Source organism: Pogoniulus pusillus, chromosome 17, assembly GCF_015220805.1.
Source record: "Pogoniulus pusillus isolate bPogPus1 chromosome 17, bPogPus1.pri, whole genome shotgun sequence".
Classification (NCBI taxonomy): Eukaryota; Metazoa; Chordata; class Aves; order Piciformes; family Lybiidae; genus Pogoniulus; species Pogoniulus pusillus.
Window position 1 is genome coordinate 10,743,942 of NC_087280.1, and position 14,949 is coordinate 10,758,890.

General features: G+C 41.8%; 1 protein-coding gene across 2 annotated transcripts; it reads right to left on the reverse strand.

The window, feature by feature from the left end:
- Window positions 1–1,280: 1,280 nt before the first annotated feature.
- On the reverse strand, window positions 1,281–14,543 carry LEO1 (LEO1 homolog, Paf1/RNA polymerase II complex component). Of its 2 annotated transcripts, none has more exons than XM_064157606.1 (12): window positions 14,438–14,543; window positions 12,343–13,068; window positions 12,016–12,123; window positions 11,209–11,303; window positions 10,390–10,535; window positions 8,933–9,017; window positions 8,517–8,611; window positions 8,102–8,236; window positions 7,370–7,505; window positions 6,902–7,088; window positions 6,545–6,641; window positions 1,281–1,545 (listed from the first exon to the last, which is right to left on the reverse strand). In XM_064157606.1, exons 1-12 carry the CDS (start codon window positions 14,493–14,495, stop codon window positions 1,476–1,478), a joined length of 1,938 nt encoding a protein of 645 aa, XP_064013676.1. In that variant the 5' UTR covers window positions 14,496–14,543; the 3' UTR covers window positions 1,281–1,475. The 2 variants fall into 2 exon arrangements, with proteins under 2 accessions (XP_064013676.1, XP_064013675.1); XM_064157605.1 differs by having other exon boundaries at window positions 1,281–1,548; window positions 6,544–6,641; window positions 14,438–14,542.
- Between the last annotated feature and the right edge of the window lie 406 nt (window positions 14,544–14,949).

A 14,949-nucleotide genomic window follows, 5' to 3' on the forward strand; every position in this document is an offset into this window, starting at 1 on the left:
CAGTAACAGAACAAGGGGACACAGTCTCAAGTTGTGCCGTGGGAGGTATAGGCTGGATGTTAGGAGGAAGTTCTTCACAAAGAGAGTCATTTGCCATTGGAATGGGCTGTCCAGGAAGGTGGTGGAGGCACCATCCCTGGAGGTATTTAAGAAAAGACTGGATGGGGCACTTAGTGCCATGGTCTAGTTGACTGGACAGGGCTGGGTGATAGGTTGGACTGGATCATCTTGAAGGTCTCTTCCAATTGGGTTGATTTTATGATTCTATGATCTTACATAACAGAAATCCATATAATAAACTCTTCACAGGATCAGTCAATGGTTTTGTTTAAAGAGGCATTAAGTTCTGTTTTCTTTCTGTTCCTGCTCTCAAATTGCATCCAAACTCTATAGGACTGTGTGAAGTCAGTAAAAATGCAATACAGGTAATATCTGAATGCTCTCTCGCCAATGAGAAAAACTACAAATGGGATATTTCATCTTGGAAATAAAATGTGGAAAAGTTCAGGTATTTAGCCTTTTCCCATTTCACATGATCAAATAAGGTGTCTAGAAATGGAGTAGAGGTAGCAGTGATTCTGTCCAGAACATTCTTCTCAGTGACTTCTCAACTAAACACAACTGTTTATAAAACCAATCCAGAACAATAGGAAACAGCACCATAAGGATACATGAGGTTCTGAGACACTATTACTAGGATGTATTTGTGCACTGTGGTTCACTGTTATCTTTTAAAGCACACTTTCATCCCTGATAGCAAAGAGTTCCTAGTTTTGTTTAAGTGAGTGCTTTCACGCCAACATTTACATCTCTAGCATGCGCTGGTTAATATTATTAACACTTAGGCAAGATGCAGACTTTCAGTCTGGGCTTCAATGAGAGAAAAATAAATGTGATGTTATGCTGTAAGTTAACCATTCTAAGAACAGGAACATCACGGTTTATTCCAACAAGGTAAGAGAGATTTTCCATCATCAAGCTATATCAGCACAGTAATGTACTGTTCAGTCACCAGGAAAAAGGAATATCTAGGTATGCAACACCCATACGTTCTTCCAACCCTTCCACAGAAACAGTAATACCCTTGTCAGGCAAACTTAGCATTTAAGCATTCTATAATTTAGATTAGAATAGTCCCTCCTAATGAACTCAGTAAAAATCACTGCTTAGTTCACCTGCATGACTAGTTATAACTCTCAAAATGCAGTGTGCTGTGCAAGAAGGAAAACGGCACTGTGATGACCTCTGGGGAAACAGTCACTGTAGTAAGAAAAAAAATCTTTAAAAGGAAGTCAGAAAACTTTATTCACAACAGAAATGAAGACTTCAAGGGAGTTTTTCTTTATCAAAATAACCCCATTATGGTTACTTACATCTTTGCTGTAAGAGAACTGTACAATATATATATATATATATAAAAACCCCAAGCAGTTTTACACTTCCTTAATCATCATCTTCTTCCTCTTCATCACTAATCACATATTTCTTATGCTTCTTACTTGCTTTGTCATCATCCTCTGCTTTTCTCTTTCCAGAAGGTTCACCCTCCTAAAAGCAAAAAAGGACAAAAATAAACCAGCATACTTCAAGCTAGAATACAAAACTAAGAAAGACAAAGAAAAGGCCTCAAGTAATTAAAGTAAAATTCTCAGCTCTACTTTTCCCATGTTGTGCTACTGTGAGGCAGGATTGCTTATGTATCAGTAGGTCAAGTGCAGTCAGCATTGCCAACAGGCACAAAGGCTGACCTGAGAGGGTCCGCAATGCTGCTGCAGCTCCATTACCTCAATGGACATGCAACCCTGTCTGCTTCAGACTGAACTACGGCATGAAAGCAATTCATGGCACGTGGATTTATGGCACGTGCAGCATCATTCTCAGCAAGACTTGCAAGCATGGACAGTTCCTAGAATTTGCAAGGAGTCCTTCACCATGCAGAAGATTTTCCCTCAGGCAGCTTGCATAGCTTTGCTAAGTTTCCAGACTACTGAGGCTTTTGTGCCCTGAATTAGAGCTACTGAAGCAAAGAAGAAATTGAGGAAGTGAGCAGGTATTTTGTTTGTTCACTTCAATAAAACAAAACAAAACTACTCCCTGGCATAAAGGGATATGACTGATGAGAAACCACTAGTACTGAGAATCCACATCACAGTTTACAGTCCAAGAAACAGAATAGTTTAGGAGGCTTCAAAGAGCTAGTCAAAGGAAATTCAACTAGTTGGCTTAATTACCTCTCTGTGAGCAATACCATAGGCTGGATGTTTGTCCTTGGGTTTGATACTAGGTTTGTATATATCTGTATATATTTCATTTTATCATTATTGTTTTAATTAAAGTAGCTTTAATTTTCTTTGCCAATTTGTAACTCTCTCTCCCTTACTCCTTCTCTTTTCCACTTTGCTCAGAGAGAGCATCCGTCAGTCATTTAGTGGCCAGCTCAGCCTTAACCCCTGGCAGTGGCCACTTTTGTAGCAGACTGGTTTTTATTCCCTGAGTATTTACAGTATCACAGTATCACCAAGGTTGGAAGAGACCTCACAGATCATCAAGTCCAACCCTTTACCACAGAGCTCAAGGCTAGACCATGGCACCAAGTGCCACGTCCAATCCTGCCTTGAACAGCTCCAGGGATGGCGACTCCACCACCTCCCCGGGCAGCCCATTCCAGTGTCCAATGACTCTCTCAGTGAAGAACTTTCTCCTCACCTCAAGCCTAAATATCCCCTGGCGTAGCTTGAGGCTGTGTCCTCTCGTTCTGGTGCTGGCCACCTGAGAGAAGAGAGCAACCTCCTCCTGGCCACAACCACCTTTCAGGTAGTTGTAGACAGCAATAAGATCACCCCTGAGCCTCCTCAGTTCAGTTTAAATAACCCTTCCAAACAACATTTTAAACCAGAATGCTATGAAAAGACTTAACCAAACTACAAATCCCTAGTTGCCAATGCACAACTCAGCATTTGTGACATAAAGAACAAGTAGTAAGTCTATTTTTCACTAAAGAAGAATATCTTTAAAAATACCCTCAGGTCTAAGTAAGCTCATCCCTTTCTCCATTTGTTGGGTTTTGGTTTTAGGGACTTGGGGTTTTAAATCAAGATATATTGCTTGCATTTTAAGAAGCAGCAAAGACTGAGTTTCAGAACTTTAATGTATTACTAAACCTCCAACAGATAATTTTTATTCAAAGTGTTTTATCCTATATTTACACATGAAGTTATTACAGTGAGAATCTCCTTTAGGAAGGAATTTTAAGCATGGAAAACAGAAGTTAGTAGGGGTGGGAATCTCAGTGAAAACTTCTCCCTCAGAACAAGCACTCTCTTGTAATCTGGCTAGGCTACTGTTAAATGATTCATCTTCCTGTTCAGCAGAATACCCCCATTAATTACAGTAACAGTAAAACTATTTGTCTTGTGTGATAAAGTCTATAAATAATAGACTGACATCTTCAGCAATGGCAACAAAGTGTTACCAGGACAAAGATTTGTGGTGTTGACCGAAAGCACACAAAAGCAAGTCTGTGTATGAGGAAGTCAGTGTTTCAAGCGTACAGATACACAATGCAAACACCACACTTCCCACGTGCTGACTGGAAGTCAGCAGTTATGGTCTGCAATACTGTAGCTCCCCTCTGTGGCCCTGACCAGAATATCACACTAAGTCATGCAATTTTAAAATGGAGGCTATTACTCCTCAAGCAGCAGAGAAACGCTGTTGGCTACAAGTTTTCCTCTGAAAGACAGGAATTACAAAGTCCTGAAATTGCTGTATCGTGACCTAGCAGTTTCTCCTAGCACACGCTCACTCCTGCCTACATGCATCACACTAAGCATGTCTGTCTCCAGAGTTACTGTCACATTTGCTGAAATTGTGTGTTTTCCTCAATGTGTACTAAAAAGCCAGAATCTAGGTCTGTCACAATGCCTATTGATGCAAACACTCAGCTGACAGCATCGGAGGAGTGATGTCACAGTAACAAGAACACACATTCAGAACGCAGTAAACATCAAACAAGCTAGAAAAAAAGACATGCTCCCTGAGTTTACAAGAAGCACAGAACACAAATGTGAATGAGAGGAAACTCATTCCTTCAAACATTAAGATTTCTTACATTATAGAGGTCCTTGTTATACAAAGAACTATGTCCTACATGGGTCCTTTAAACACAGCTATGGGATTTCAGCAGCTATGACTACAGAAATCTGATCTTCATTCATTCACTAGGACAGACACAGAGGAAGTTAGGAAGAACAGGATGTTCTATATGGAAGCCTCTAAAAATGCAGTCAGGTTCTCAGCACTTCAGCAGCTATTAAGAGTAGCACACTAGGTATGACTGCAGGAAATTAACTGAAGGAAATCTTAGGGGACTAGATAAAATAATTTAAACAGTTAAAATAATCTCTTAAAGGAAACAACAATACAAAGAGTTTAAAAACACTTCCATTCATAAGCTTTCAAATTAAATACAATTTATAGCCAAATGGGACAGGAAGATTAATCAAACTAGCCTGCCACTGCAAAAACACCTCTCATATCCTAAAACACCTCTCATACTCTAAAGGGTAGTAATAAGAACCTATTAGCTAAGTTACTCTGTATTTATTTTTCTGCCACTTAAGTGAAGGTGACTATCAGCAGAGCTCACATGTGACTGAACTACCACTCCTAATACACACTTGGCTTGAGAGACCCAAGTAGAGCTGCAACTCAGAGCTGCAGTCAGCAACAGCAAGATTACAGTAAAACAGAACCAGTGACATCTAAAACAAAGCAAACTCATGGAATACTGAAACCTAGGAAGCCAAATGCCTGAGCAGTCTAATTCCCTCTCGCACAGGGCGGTGGGAAACCAGGGAGCCAGCATAAATCGCCATGAAATGCAGAACTCCCTCTTCTTCCAACTTCCCAAGGCGTAACAGTAGATTATCTTACTCCACCACAGAAACATTTTACAATGAGGAGCAAAGGTCAGGAAAACAGACTACACAAGTACAGCTGATGTAGGACAGAGGCCATATACTTTCTAGTTTCACTTCTACTACGGGATAAGAAGCTAAATTTCAATCTCAGAAACAGTAACTGTCAATTTTTAGAAGTGTGAAACTACAATACTTATCAGAAGTGCCATTACTTGAAGTGAAGTAGACCTCAGGATTCACAAAAATCCACAACTATTTGTTTTCTTATGCCCAGCAGTGGTAAATTACAAACCAATAAAATGCACTGATTTTAGAAGGGAAGCAGCACAACTGTATCACAGTATCATCAGGGTTGGAAGAGACCTCACAGATCATCAAGTCCAACCCTTTACCACAGAGCTCAAGGCTAGACCGTGGCACCAAGTGCCATGTCCAGTCTTGCCTTGAACAGCTCCAGGGACAGCGACTCCACCACCTCCCCAGGCAGTCCATTCCAGTGTCCAATGACTCTCTCAGTGAAGAACTTTCTCCTCACCTCCAGCCTAAATTTCCCCTGGCGCAGCCTGAGGCTGTGTCCTCTCGTTCTGGCGCTTGGCTACCTGAGAGAAGAGAGCAACCTCCCCCTGGCCACAACCACCCTTCAGGTAGTTGTAGACAGCAATAAGGTCACCCCTGAGCCTCCTCTTCTCCAGGCTAAACAATCCCAGCTCCCTCAGCCTCTCCTTGTAGGGCTGTGCTCGAGGCCTCTCACCAGCCTCGTCGCCCTTCTCTGGACACACTCAAGCATCTCAATGTCCCTCCTAAACTGGGGGGCCCAGAACTGAACACAGTACTCAAGGTGTGGTCTAACCAGTGCAGAGTACAGGGGTAGAATGACCTCCCTGCTCCTGCTGACCACACCATTTCTGATGCAGGCCAGGATGCCATTGGCTCTCTTGGCCACCTGGGCACACTGCTGGCTCATGTTCAGGCAGGTATCAATCAGCACCCCCAGACCCCTCTGTTTGGCTGCTCTCCAGCCACTCCGACCCCAGCTTCTATCTCTGCATGGGGTTGTTGTGGCCAAAGTGCAGCACCCTGCACTTGGAGCTATTGAATGCCATCCCACTGGACTCTGCCCATCTGTCCAGGTGGTCAAGGTCCCGCTGCAGAGCCCTTCTGCCCTCCAACCCAGTCACATCTGCCCCCAGCTTAGTGTCATCTGCAAACTTGCTGATGACTGACTCCATGCCCTCATCCAGATCATCTACGAAGATGTTAAAGTTAACTGCTGTAGCTAACAGTTAACTTGGTCACGGTCCGATGTTTAGGATGATACTTGGATGACAGATACCTATTTTTAGCACTGGACATTAGTGGTTTTTTAACTCATATTATTTTATATAACTGCATCAGTTTTTCCATCTTTAAACCAGCAGCAATGATAATGATCTCAGGTACACCAACTAATGCAGCGTATAAGAAACTGGTGATTAGTTACCATGGAAAGCAAGCCAAATCAAAGAATACAACCATCACAGCATAAATGAAACCAAAGAAGTTTCAGCGTCAAAATCTAGATCTAGTGCATGAATGTTCCTGACTAGAAATGACTAGCTGAAGAACAAAATCCTTTGCTTACCTCATCACTAGTAAGTTTCTTTGCCTTGAGTAGTCTTTGTGTTTTATCTTCATCTGAGCCTTCATCGCTGTCAGAAGAGTAGATTCTAGCACGTTCCTCTGCAGAGAAAAATGAACTATCTTTATTTTAAATTGGTGAGGAAGAGAGAACATTAAGAAAGATTCTCTTACATTTAGTGTCCCAAAACTAGCAGAATATTACTCCAGAATAACTGAAATAAACTTACATAAACGGAACTCACACCTCCTCATGTATCAAATGAAGTGGAAAAAACACAACCTTACCAGTGCTCTGTTATGAAATCAATGCTTCTGAATCACACAGACCCTAGCTTTGTGCTGTTAAGGTTTATTATTACCTCTGATGCCACCTTTGTATCTGTTCTTGATAGCTGCTAGACTGATTGAATCATCTCCTTCATCCTCTTCATCATAGCGATCAGGTTCTAAGTAATTTGCACTCAGACCACGCTGATGCTGCTTCTCCCGCATCCTTCGCTGCTGAGACTCTCTGCGAATGGAAGCCCTTAACCTCTCCTCTTCTTTCTGTCCAAAGAAAGAAACAGTATCTAGAGACTGAGAGGAAAAAACCAAACCAAGTCAAGAGCACCTTGGTATTTGAAAAAAAATAATTTCACAGCAGTGTCAAGTATATATTCAAGTTTTGGGGTAATCTGTAAGGTTAAGCAGACTGCATCCACAGCTAGCACCTCCTCTGTCACTCCAAACCACACTCTGTTCTTCGTGAGGTCATAAAATGTTCAGCTAACTACTGCTGTGACTTTCCAGATTAAACTGGCACGTAAGATAGTTCCACACTACAATACCTTAATCATTTCTGTGCGCTGAGACTCTGGGTCACGACCTGCCATTGGCAAAATACGAATTTTCTGGGTCTTCGAACACCTATCTGCCAGAGACAGAGTCATCTTCCTGTGCGTGGCACTGTCTGTGGAGTGTGGCCTGTTGAAACATTGCTACAGGTTAAAGACTTCTTCAAGAATCCTACTCATTTTTACAGGACAATAGTATGGCCAGAATACTTAAGACTGTAAAGATTCATCTGCACAAAACCAAGAGCATCATCCTTATTTTGTTTATTTAGGTGCACTTTAACAGCTGCTGGAGACACCAATTTATCCCTCAGCAAACCACCTGCAGTCCATGACCAAACTAAGTAACCCTCACATTTCACATCAATATTCCAGGACATAATTATCTCAATAGCAACTATGCATCAAAAGAAAAGTTCACTTCAGGGAATATTAATATTCTTTCTGATTCCAATAAGAACTTGTACTTAAAAATGCAAAATAGAATATATATTAAAAAAATAGATATGGCATGCATATTGCAGTGAGTGGCTTATTAACCTTTCAAAACAGGACACCTGATTTGGGAAAAATCTCACTGAAACACTGACTGTGGGAAATGGCACATTCTTATTACAGAGTTAAGTTGTGAAGGTTTAAGATATGTTAATTCTCATCTTTATGGACTTGTTACAACACTGAATTGCCAAAGTTCCATCAACATTCAATACTGAATAGGTTGTTTACCTGAAGGTTAACTTTGTCTTGAAAACAGCCTGTCCTTGCAGACCTGTCCCTTGTCTGATAAACAAATGGTTGTGATCTCCCTGTAGTGGTGCCTTGTACACATCGAAGACCTCATTGCCCAAGTGGAGAGACATGCTTAAAAGAGATTTGTGTATCAGTTATTGCTCAAGTCACTGCAGTCCATTTTTTACCTCATTTATAAATGGAGAAAACCTTTGTGTTTCCTTTCTATATATAACAAATAATATTACAATCCAAAATAAGCAGAGCATAAAACTTTCAAAGCACTGAGACTAAAATAACTTCTACTGTGCAGAACTGACATCAAAGTTTGCTGAACTTCCAATACTGCAGGCTACAGCGTTTCCATGTGAGAACAACTGTATTCCTGGAACAGCAAGAAGCCCAAACTAACCTTCCATCTGACCATTTGACTATCCGTGCATTACTCTCTCTGATCTCATTCCCTTCCTCATCTCGTCGCATTCGCCATCGTATTGTGTTTTCTACCTGTGGGAAAAAAACAAAACACAACCCTTCTTCTACCTTAGAGTAAATGATATTTGACCACAATATTCCTTATGGAGGTCAAGAATTACAGTTAGAAAGGTTAGATAATTTGCTGCATAATGAAGGTGAAAGGTTTCATTCTTACAGGTGAAATGCAGCTGCCAGGCTTTTAGGAAGTTTATTACAAAAAGTGATCTATTTTCCTCACACTTTTACAATCTGAACTGTAACTCCATACATGATTCTAAAATACCTGAAACAAACTTTGGAAGAAGTGTGGCTAGATCAGTGTAAAAGAGGAAAGCCAAATTAACACTGTACCTTGAGTTTTAGCCTGGTTCTACCTTCTTCATCAAGCATCTCCTCATCTTCAAATTCATCTTCGTAATACTGAGGATCAAAAGGTCTGCAATAAATTACATAATAGAGTCTTTATTCTTCTAAAAACTAACAGACAATATTCTAGTGTTGCACAAAAGTTCTTGAAAGGTTTCTATCCAGCAGGTACTGCAGCTGTGAGACTGCCATGTCTACAGTCATGGAATTTACTCTGCACCACAGGAGGTCTATCCAAGTGTCTTCACTTCACAATTACAGTCACTTTAACACTCGGACCCTCTATGTGGCACTAGAGAAAGCAAGCCTGCCTCAGAAAATACTGCTTGCTTAGTATCAAGATGATGAGATCAGGGTTAAGTCTGTAGTAAAATATATACAATGTTGTACAGAGAATATAGAAGAAAAAAATCTCATCTTTCAAATATGGTGAATTAGGAACCTCCTAAGAGCCAGTCTGTAACTTTTTTACTTGGATCTCAAAACCAACCAAAGGGAAACTAAAATGAGATTATTTTTCCTCTATTCCTCAAAGGAACTCAGGGCAGGAGTAAGCAGGGGAAGGCCATTTCCTAGACTACTTCCCAATAGTTTACAGAGTGCTGGAAGGGAAATCATTGATGAATAGAATCTGCTATTTAATTCTATTTTCAGTCCTGTCTGACGCCCAAAGATCCCCAGGACTTCTCTCACTGATTACGCTCACTGACTGGATTCTTAGCTGCTCTGTCCCAGCTGAGTCAATAGCACAAAAGCCAGGAAGAATGACTTAACTAACATCACAGAAGCAATGTTACACCGACAGCTAACAAGACACCTACTACACAATGCAACAAAACACTCCAAGAGATGGACTTAACAGCAATTTGCTATTAGTGCTGAAGGTAGGATTTGGGGACAAAATTATCATCACAAGCAACTCCAATAATTAATTTTGATTCTCCTTAAGAATTCCAAACAATATCTGTAACTTGGGCTGGTTAAATAGGGAAAAGAGTAACCAGTTTCTTCACAGTTAAATGGTATCTTCAGCACACACAAATGAAATAGAGCTTATTCTAAAATTTATGATTGTGTTTTCTATCATTCAAAAGTGCATAAAGATCCTGTGCATTTGGCTTTTGTATCTCTGAGAGCCTGAACCTACATTTAAGATTCAACTGATAGCATGTGCTTTCAGATAAATTGCATTTTATTTTGGTGTTTAAAGACAAAAAGTATTTGAAATGAATTTGAAACCCAAGCTCCTAAGAAAATTACTCTTCACTTGATCTGTAACAAGGTGTTACTGTGTAATCATTACTATTGTCTGATCACAAGCCAAAGTGTGCATCTTAATGTCAACCATTTAAAATATGGACAATGTATTTAACTGCCATTACCAAAACAAATGCAGTAAACACTAAAAAATCTTATTTGTCACATATTTAATATGCAATTACCTGGGCTCCACGCTAAGGAAGTTGGGTAGCTTCACAAAATACAAATCATTACCCAGGTCTGTGTTTACTTTTGGTATTTCTACCTCTATTCTAGTCTCTGGAATAGGCTCTTCTTCCTGCTGCTCTTGACTCAATCCATTCTCATCCTGATGGAAAAAGGGGAATAGCAGTTTAAGTTTAAAAAGTCTGCATGGCTACTACTGCTCTAATACACACATTTTGCTTAAAGAAACGTTATCCATATGCATAGACAGAGATCAGGAAGCTTTGGGTACAAGAACCTGTGCATTTTCAGTGAAAATAATTGAGTTCAGCATTGTCTTATGACACTTGAAGTGATATCAAATACCACTGCAAGCTCGACAGACCAAAGACAGCAAGGAAACAGCGCAGGAACTAACACACAGTTTTCAGCTAAGCACTGGAGAGTAAATAAGGAACAACTTTTCCCAGATTAAAAAAGAAATATTTTTATCTATTATGATCAAGGCCCAAAAAGAAAACATTTGTCCATCAGATGCACAGAGGTACCCAAGAAAACTTTTACTTTTTGTTCTACTTGGTAGCATTCAAAATTACTCATTATATTTCTTTCAAGTACATGAAGTGGGTGAGGGATGGGGGAAGGAAGATAAATTAATCCATCTAGTATTGCTATGCATAAAATGTCAATAATTCTTTTAGTTAGGACAAAATTATCTGCAGTGCCTACTTAATGCCATTATCCTTTTTTCACTGAAGTATTATTAAACTCAATTAGTGTTCTACATTTCAGAGTATGATGGCACATTAACTATTCCAAAAGTCAAGTCTACTCACAATGGGCTGTCCTGGAGTTGGTGGCTTGTCTTCTCCATCACTCCCTGAGGAAATATCATCTGCACCTCCAAACAGATCCATGACATCTGCATGCTCTTGAACAGAAAAATTACTATTTTAGAATACAGATATATGTGAACACACATCCCTACATGCAAGTAAACTCACATAAAAAGAGATTAACACATTCTTCACTTTTATTACCACTTAAAATCATCTGCAAAGGTTATGAATTGTGAATGGTTATGAAACACAATTTTCTTATCCTGAAAAACAGTTTTCTCATTTTAACCTAAGGATTTAAACTATGTTTTTGTGAAAAGCCTCTATCAAATAAGAGAATCTAGCTGGAAAATGTCAATAGAAGAATTAAGAGCATAAGGTCATTCTTAAGTAAACAACTTAAAAATATGTAAACTGCAACTGTGTTACACATTTTGGAGGTTTTACGTCTCAGGAGAATCGACCCCTCCTTCTCAGCCAGTTAAATATCACAAAGGTCAGTACAGGTTCTCTGGGCTGCTCTGGTTAGAGGCATCATTTCTTAATGTTTCTTTGTAAAAAAAGTGTGAATCAGCACTTGCAGAAAAAAAAGATGTGTCTCTCATGAAGGAAACTGAAAACTTGAGCTAACTAGGGTCAATCAGAAATACAGCATGTGCTTCCCCACACAGAATTCTTGCTGTGCTGTTGCTGCTTCTACAGCACCATAGCTAGCTCTATCAGTTTTATCAAGTTCTGTGACAACTGATAGGCATGCTTAGGATGAAATGGACCAAAAACTCACGAAGAAACACCACCATTTACCTTTCTGTCCTTCTGTATCACTGTCCGCTTCTGAATCTGATGCAATAGGTTTCTTCCGCTTCATTCGCAGAACCTCATCTTCACTATCACTGCCCCTTGCAGACTCTCCTAAGGAGCAAAATTATTCTCAGCAAATTAAACATTTTTTAATATTTCTTTGATTTAGATGAGAAGGAATTTAGAAGTGCTGCATAAAAAAAATTATAAAGATGACTACAGCTGTGTGATTTACACCTTCACATTGAGAACCCACTCAAGCCAATATAAACCAAACAATAAAGAGAGATCAAACTAGAAGCAAATCATTGCTGCTGTATTCAGCCCTACCAGATTTATGCTCTTGGTCCTCCTCATCAGAGTGCTGGGCCCTTTCATCATCATCAGAGTTCTGCATCTTCTCCTCATCTGAGGCCTGAGGTCTTTCATCATCATCCGAGTTCTGCATCTTCTCCTCATCTGAGGCCTGAGGCCTCTCCTCATCATCAGAGTTCTGCATTTTCTCTTCATCTGAGTTCTGGAGTCTTTCCTCTTCATCAGATATCTGCGGCCTTTCATCTTCATCCGAGTTCTGTACTTTCTCCTCATCGTCAGAGTTCTGCTGTCTCTCCTCATCATCAGAGTTCTGCTGTCTCTCTTCATCATCTGACTGATCACTCTTGTCTTCCTTGCCCCATTTCTCATCCTCTGAGTGTGCTTTTTCAGAGCCATCTGCCTCTGAATGATGACTGCCTTCATCTGAGCCATGCCCATGCTCATCCTCATCCTCATCATGAGCAGCTTCTGAAACACTGTGCTGGTCCACATCTGACTGATCGTTTTCTTCGTGCTCAGAATGTCCTGAGGCTTCAGAGCGATTGTAGGATCTTTCAGAGTGGTTGTCACTCCCTGTGTGATGGGATGCTGCTTCATCCTCACTATCATCTCCAAACAACTCCTTATTGCTAGGCTTTACAGCCTCTCTGTCATCATCCTGGTCGCTGTCGCTTCCAGAAGCATTGCTACCAGAGCCAGCATTCTCCTGATCAGAATCAGATTCAGATCCAGAATCAGAATCTGCAAAACAGGTATCAACTTTTCAAGTTAAAGTGTCTCTACAAAGATCTGTATAAAATAATGGATATTGCTTTGGAAATAAAAATTACCAAAAATCCCTCAAAACCCAGAGAGAGAAGCTACAGATCTGTAAGAATAAACTACAGAAGTTACCCAGGACAGTAAAATAAATGCCCAGACAACAAAAGACCCAGTGAAAAGCAATGGATGCCACACAAAGTTTCAAACTACAAGCCATTAGCTGAAGTTGTAGAAAGGTTAAGCAGGAACACAAAAGAAAACAAAATCTGAAATAGTGAGTACTTAAAATAAGTAGATACACATCTACAGCTTATGAAATCCTACCAATCTCAAACTGTCAACATGTCTTTAATGCAAATTAGCTGCCTTGACAAGTTGCAACAGTAGAGCTGCTCCCGAATGCCGAGGTTGGTGCATTTAAGGCAGGTGAACGCCATTTAAAGGAACATCTGCCCTTAACATTAATTTACAGAAACTGTGACGTGCATTTTAAAATTGGGAGATACCTCATCTCTTATTTTTTTTCTTTAGATGCTGGTGAGAGTTAAAGCTTTTCCCGATAACATGCCTTGCTTTCATCACCTCACATCACGAAACCACAGAACCGTTCTGCGTGGGAGCGGATTTAAAGCTCGTAACGTTCAACGGTTAGTACGGCACTTCCCGGCCACCACCAAACCATGCTTCTCAGCGCCACGTTTACGTGGATTTTAAATGCCCCCAGGGATGGTGACTCCACCACTGCCCTGGGCAACTCGGTCCAGGGCTTTACAGCCCTTTCGGGAAAGAAATTTTCTGAATGCCCGACCTAAACTTAGAGCAACTTGAGGCCGTTTCCTCCTGTGTCCCATTACCTGCTACTCGGGAGACGAGACTGACCTCAACCTCGCTACCTCATCAAACGTTATCAAATTCAGAAGCACGCTTTGCTTTTGTTTCCCATCCCAATTTCCCATCTGTGGCGATGGGAAGCAGCCACTACCAGCCGGTTTCTCATGGAGTCTCGGCTGTGACTCCAGGTCTTCATTTTAGCACGGGGAAGCGGGGACGTGCGGCCGCGGAAGGAGCTAAACCGTGAGACAATTTCAAGCAGAGGACATCTACACGAACTCAGTTTTCGCCGTTTCTCAGCCAGCAGAGGAGGCCCGGGGCAAGGCCCCCTGCCTGACCATGCCGCCGGGAGGAGCTGCGTTATCCCCTCCGCGAAGGGGCAGCGGCATCCCCTGCAGACAGGCCTGCTCCCTTCCTCCCTCCCTGGGATTAAGTACTACAAGAGACGACGAGGCTCAGCGAGGACGGCGCGGCCCGCAGCAAGCAGGGAGGAATGGGAAACGCGACGGCCCCGCACCTTTCGCCTCAGCCTCCGAGTCGGCGTCGCTGCCGAAGAGCTCCTCCATGTCGGCCATGGCGCCAGCACGGCCGCGCACCCGCCGCCGGCGCCGCTAAATGACGCAACTACGGAGCGCCGCGTGCGCTCGCAGCACCGCCCTTTAAAGGGGCCGCGTCCCGCCGCGGGGCCCGGGCCGCAGTTCCCGCTGCCGCCAGCGGTAAACCCGGGAATTGGAATGGCCGGGAACGAGACACAGCCGAGACAGTCAAACTCTGCCAGCCTGTGTAGATAGCGCCGCGTTGCGGCTTCCTTACAGAAACCAGGGGCAGCGAGGCGTCCGCTACGGAAGCTGTGGGGGTTTAAGGCTAACCCCCACCGCCCTAGAGAAGAGTTGAAACACGAAGGCAGGACCAGGTTAGCATAACGAATTAGGCAATTGATAGAGCAGGTGTAAAATCACAGAAAGGCTTGGGGGTGGAAGAGACCTTTAAAGCTACAATTCAGCCGTCAGTAGTGGCAGGTCACCAGCG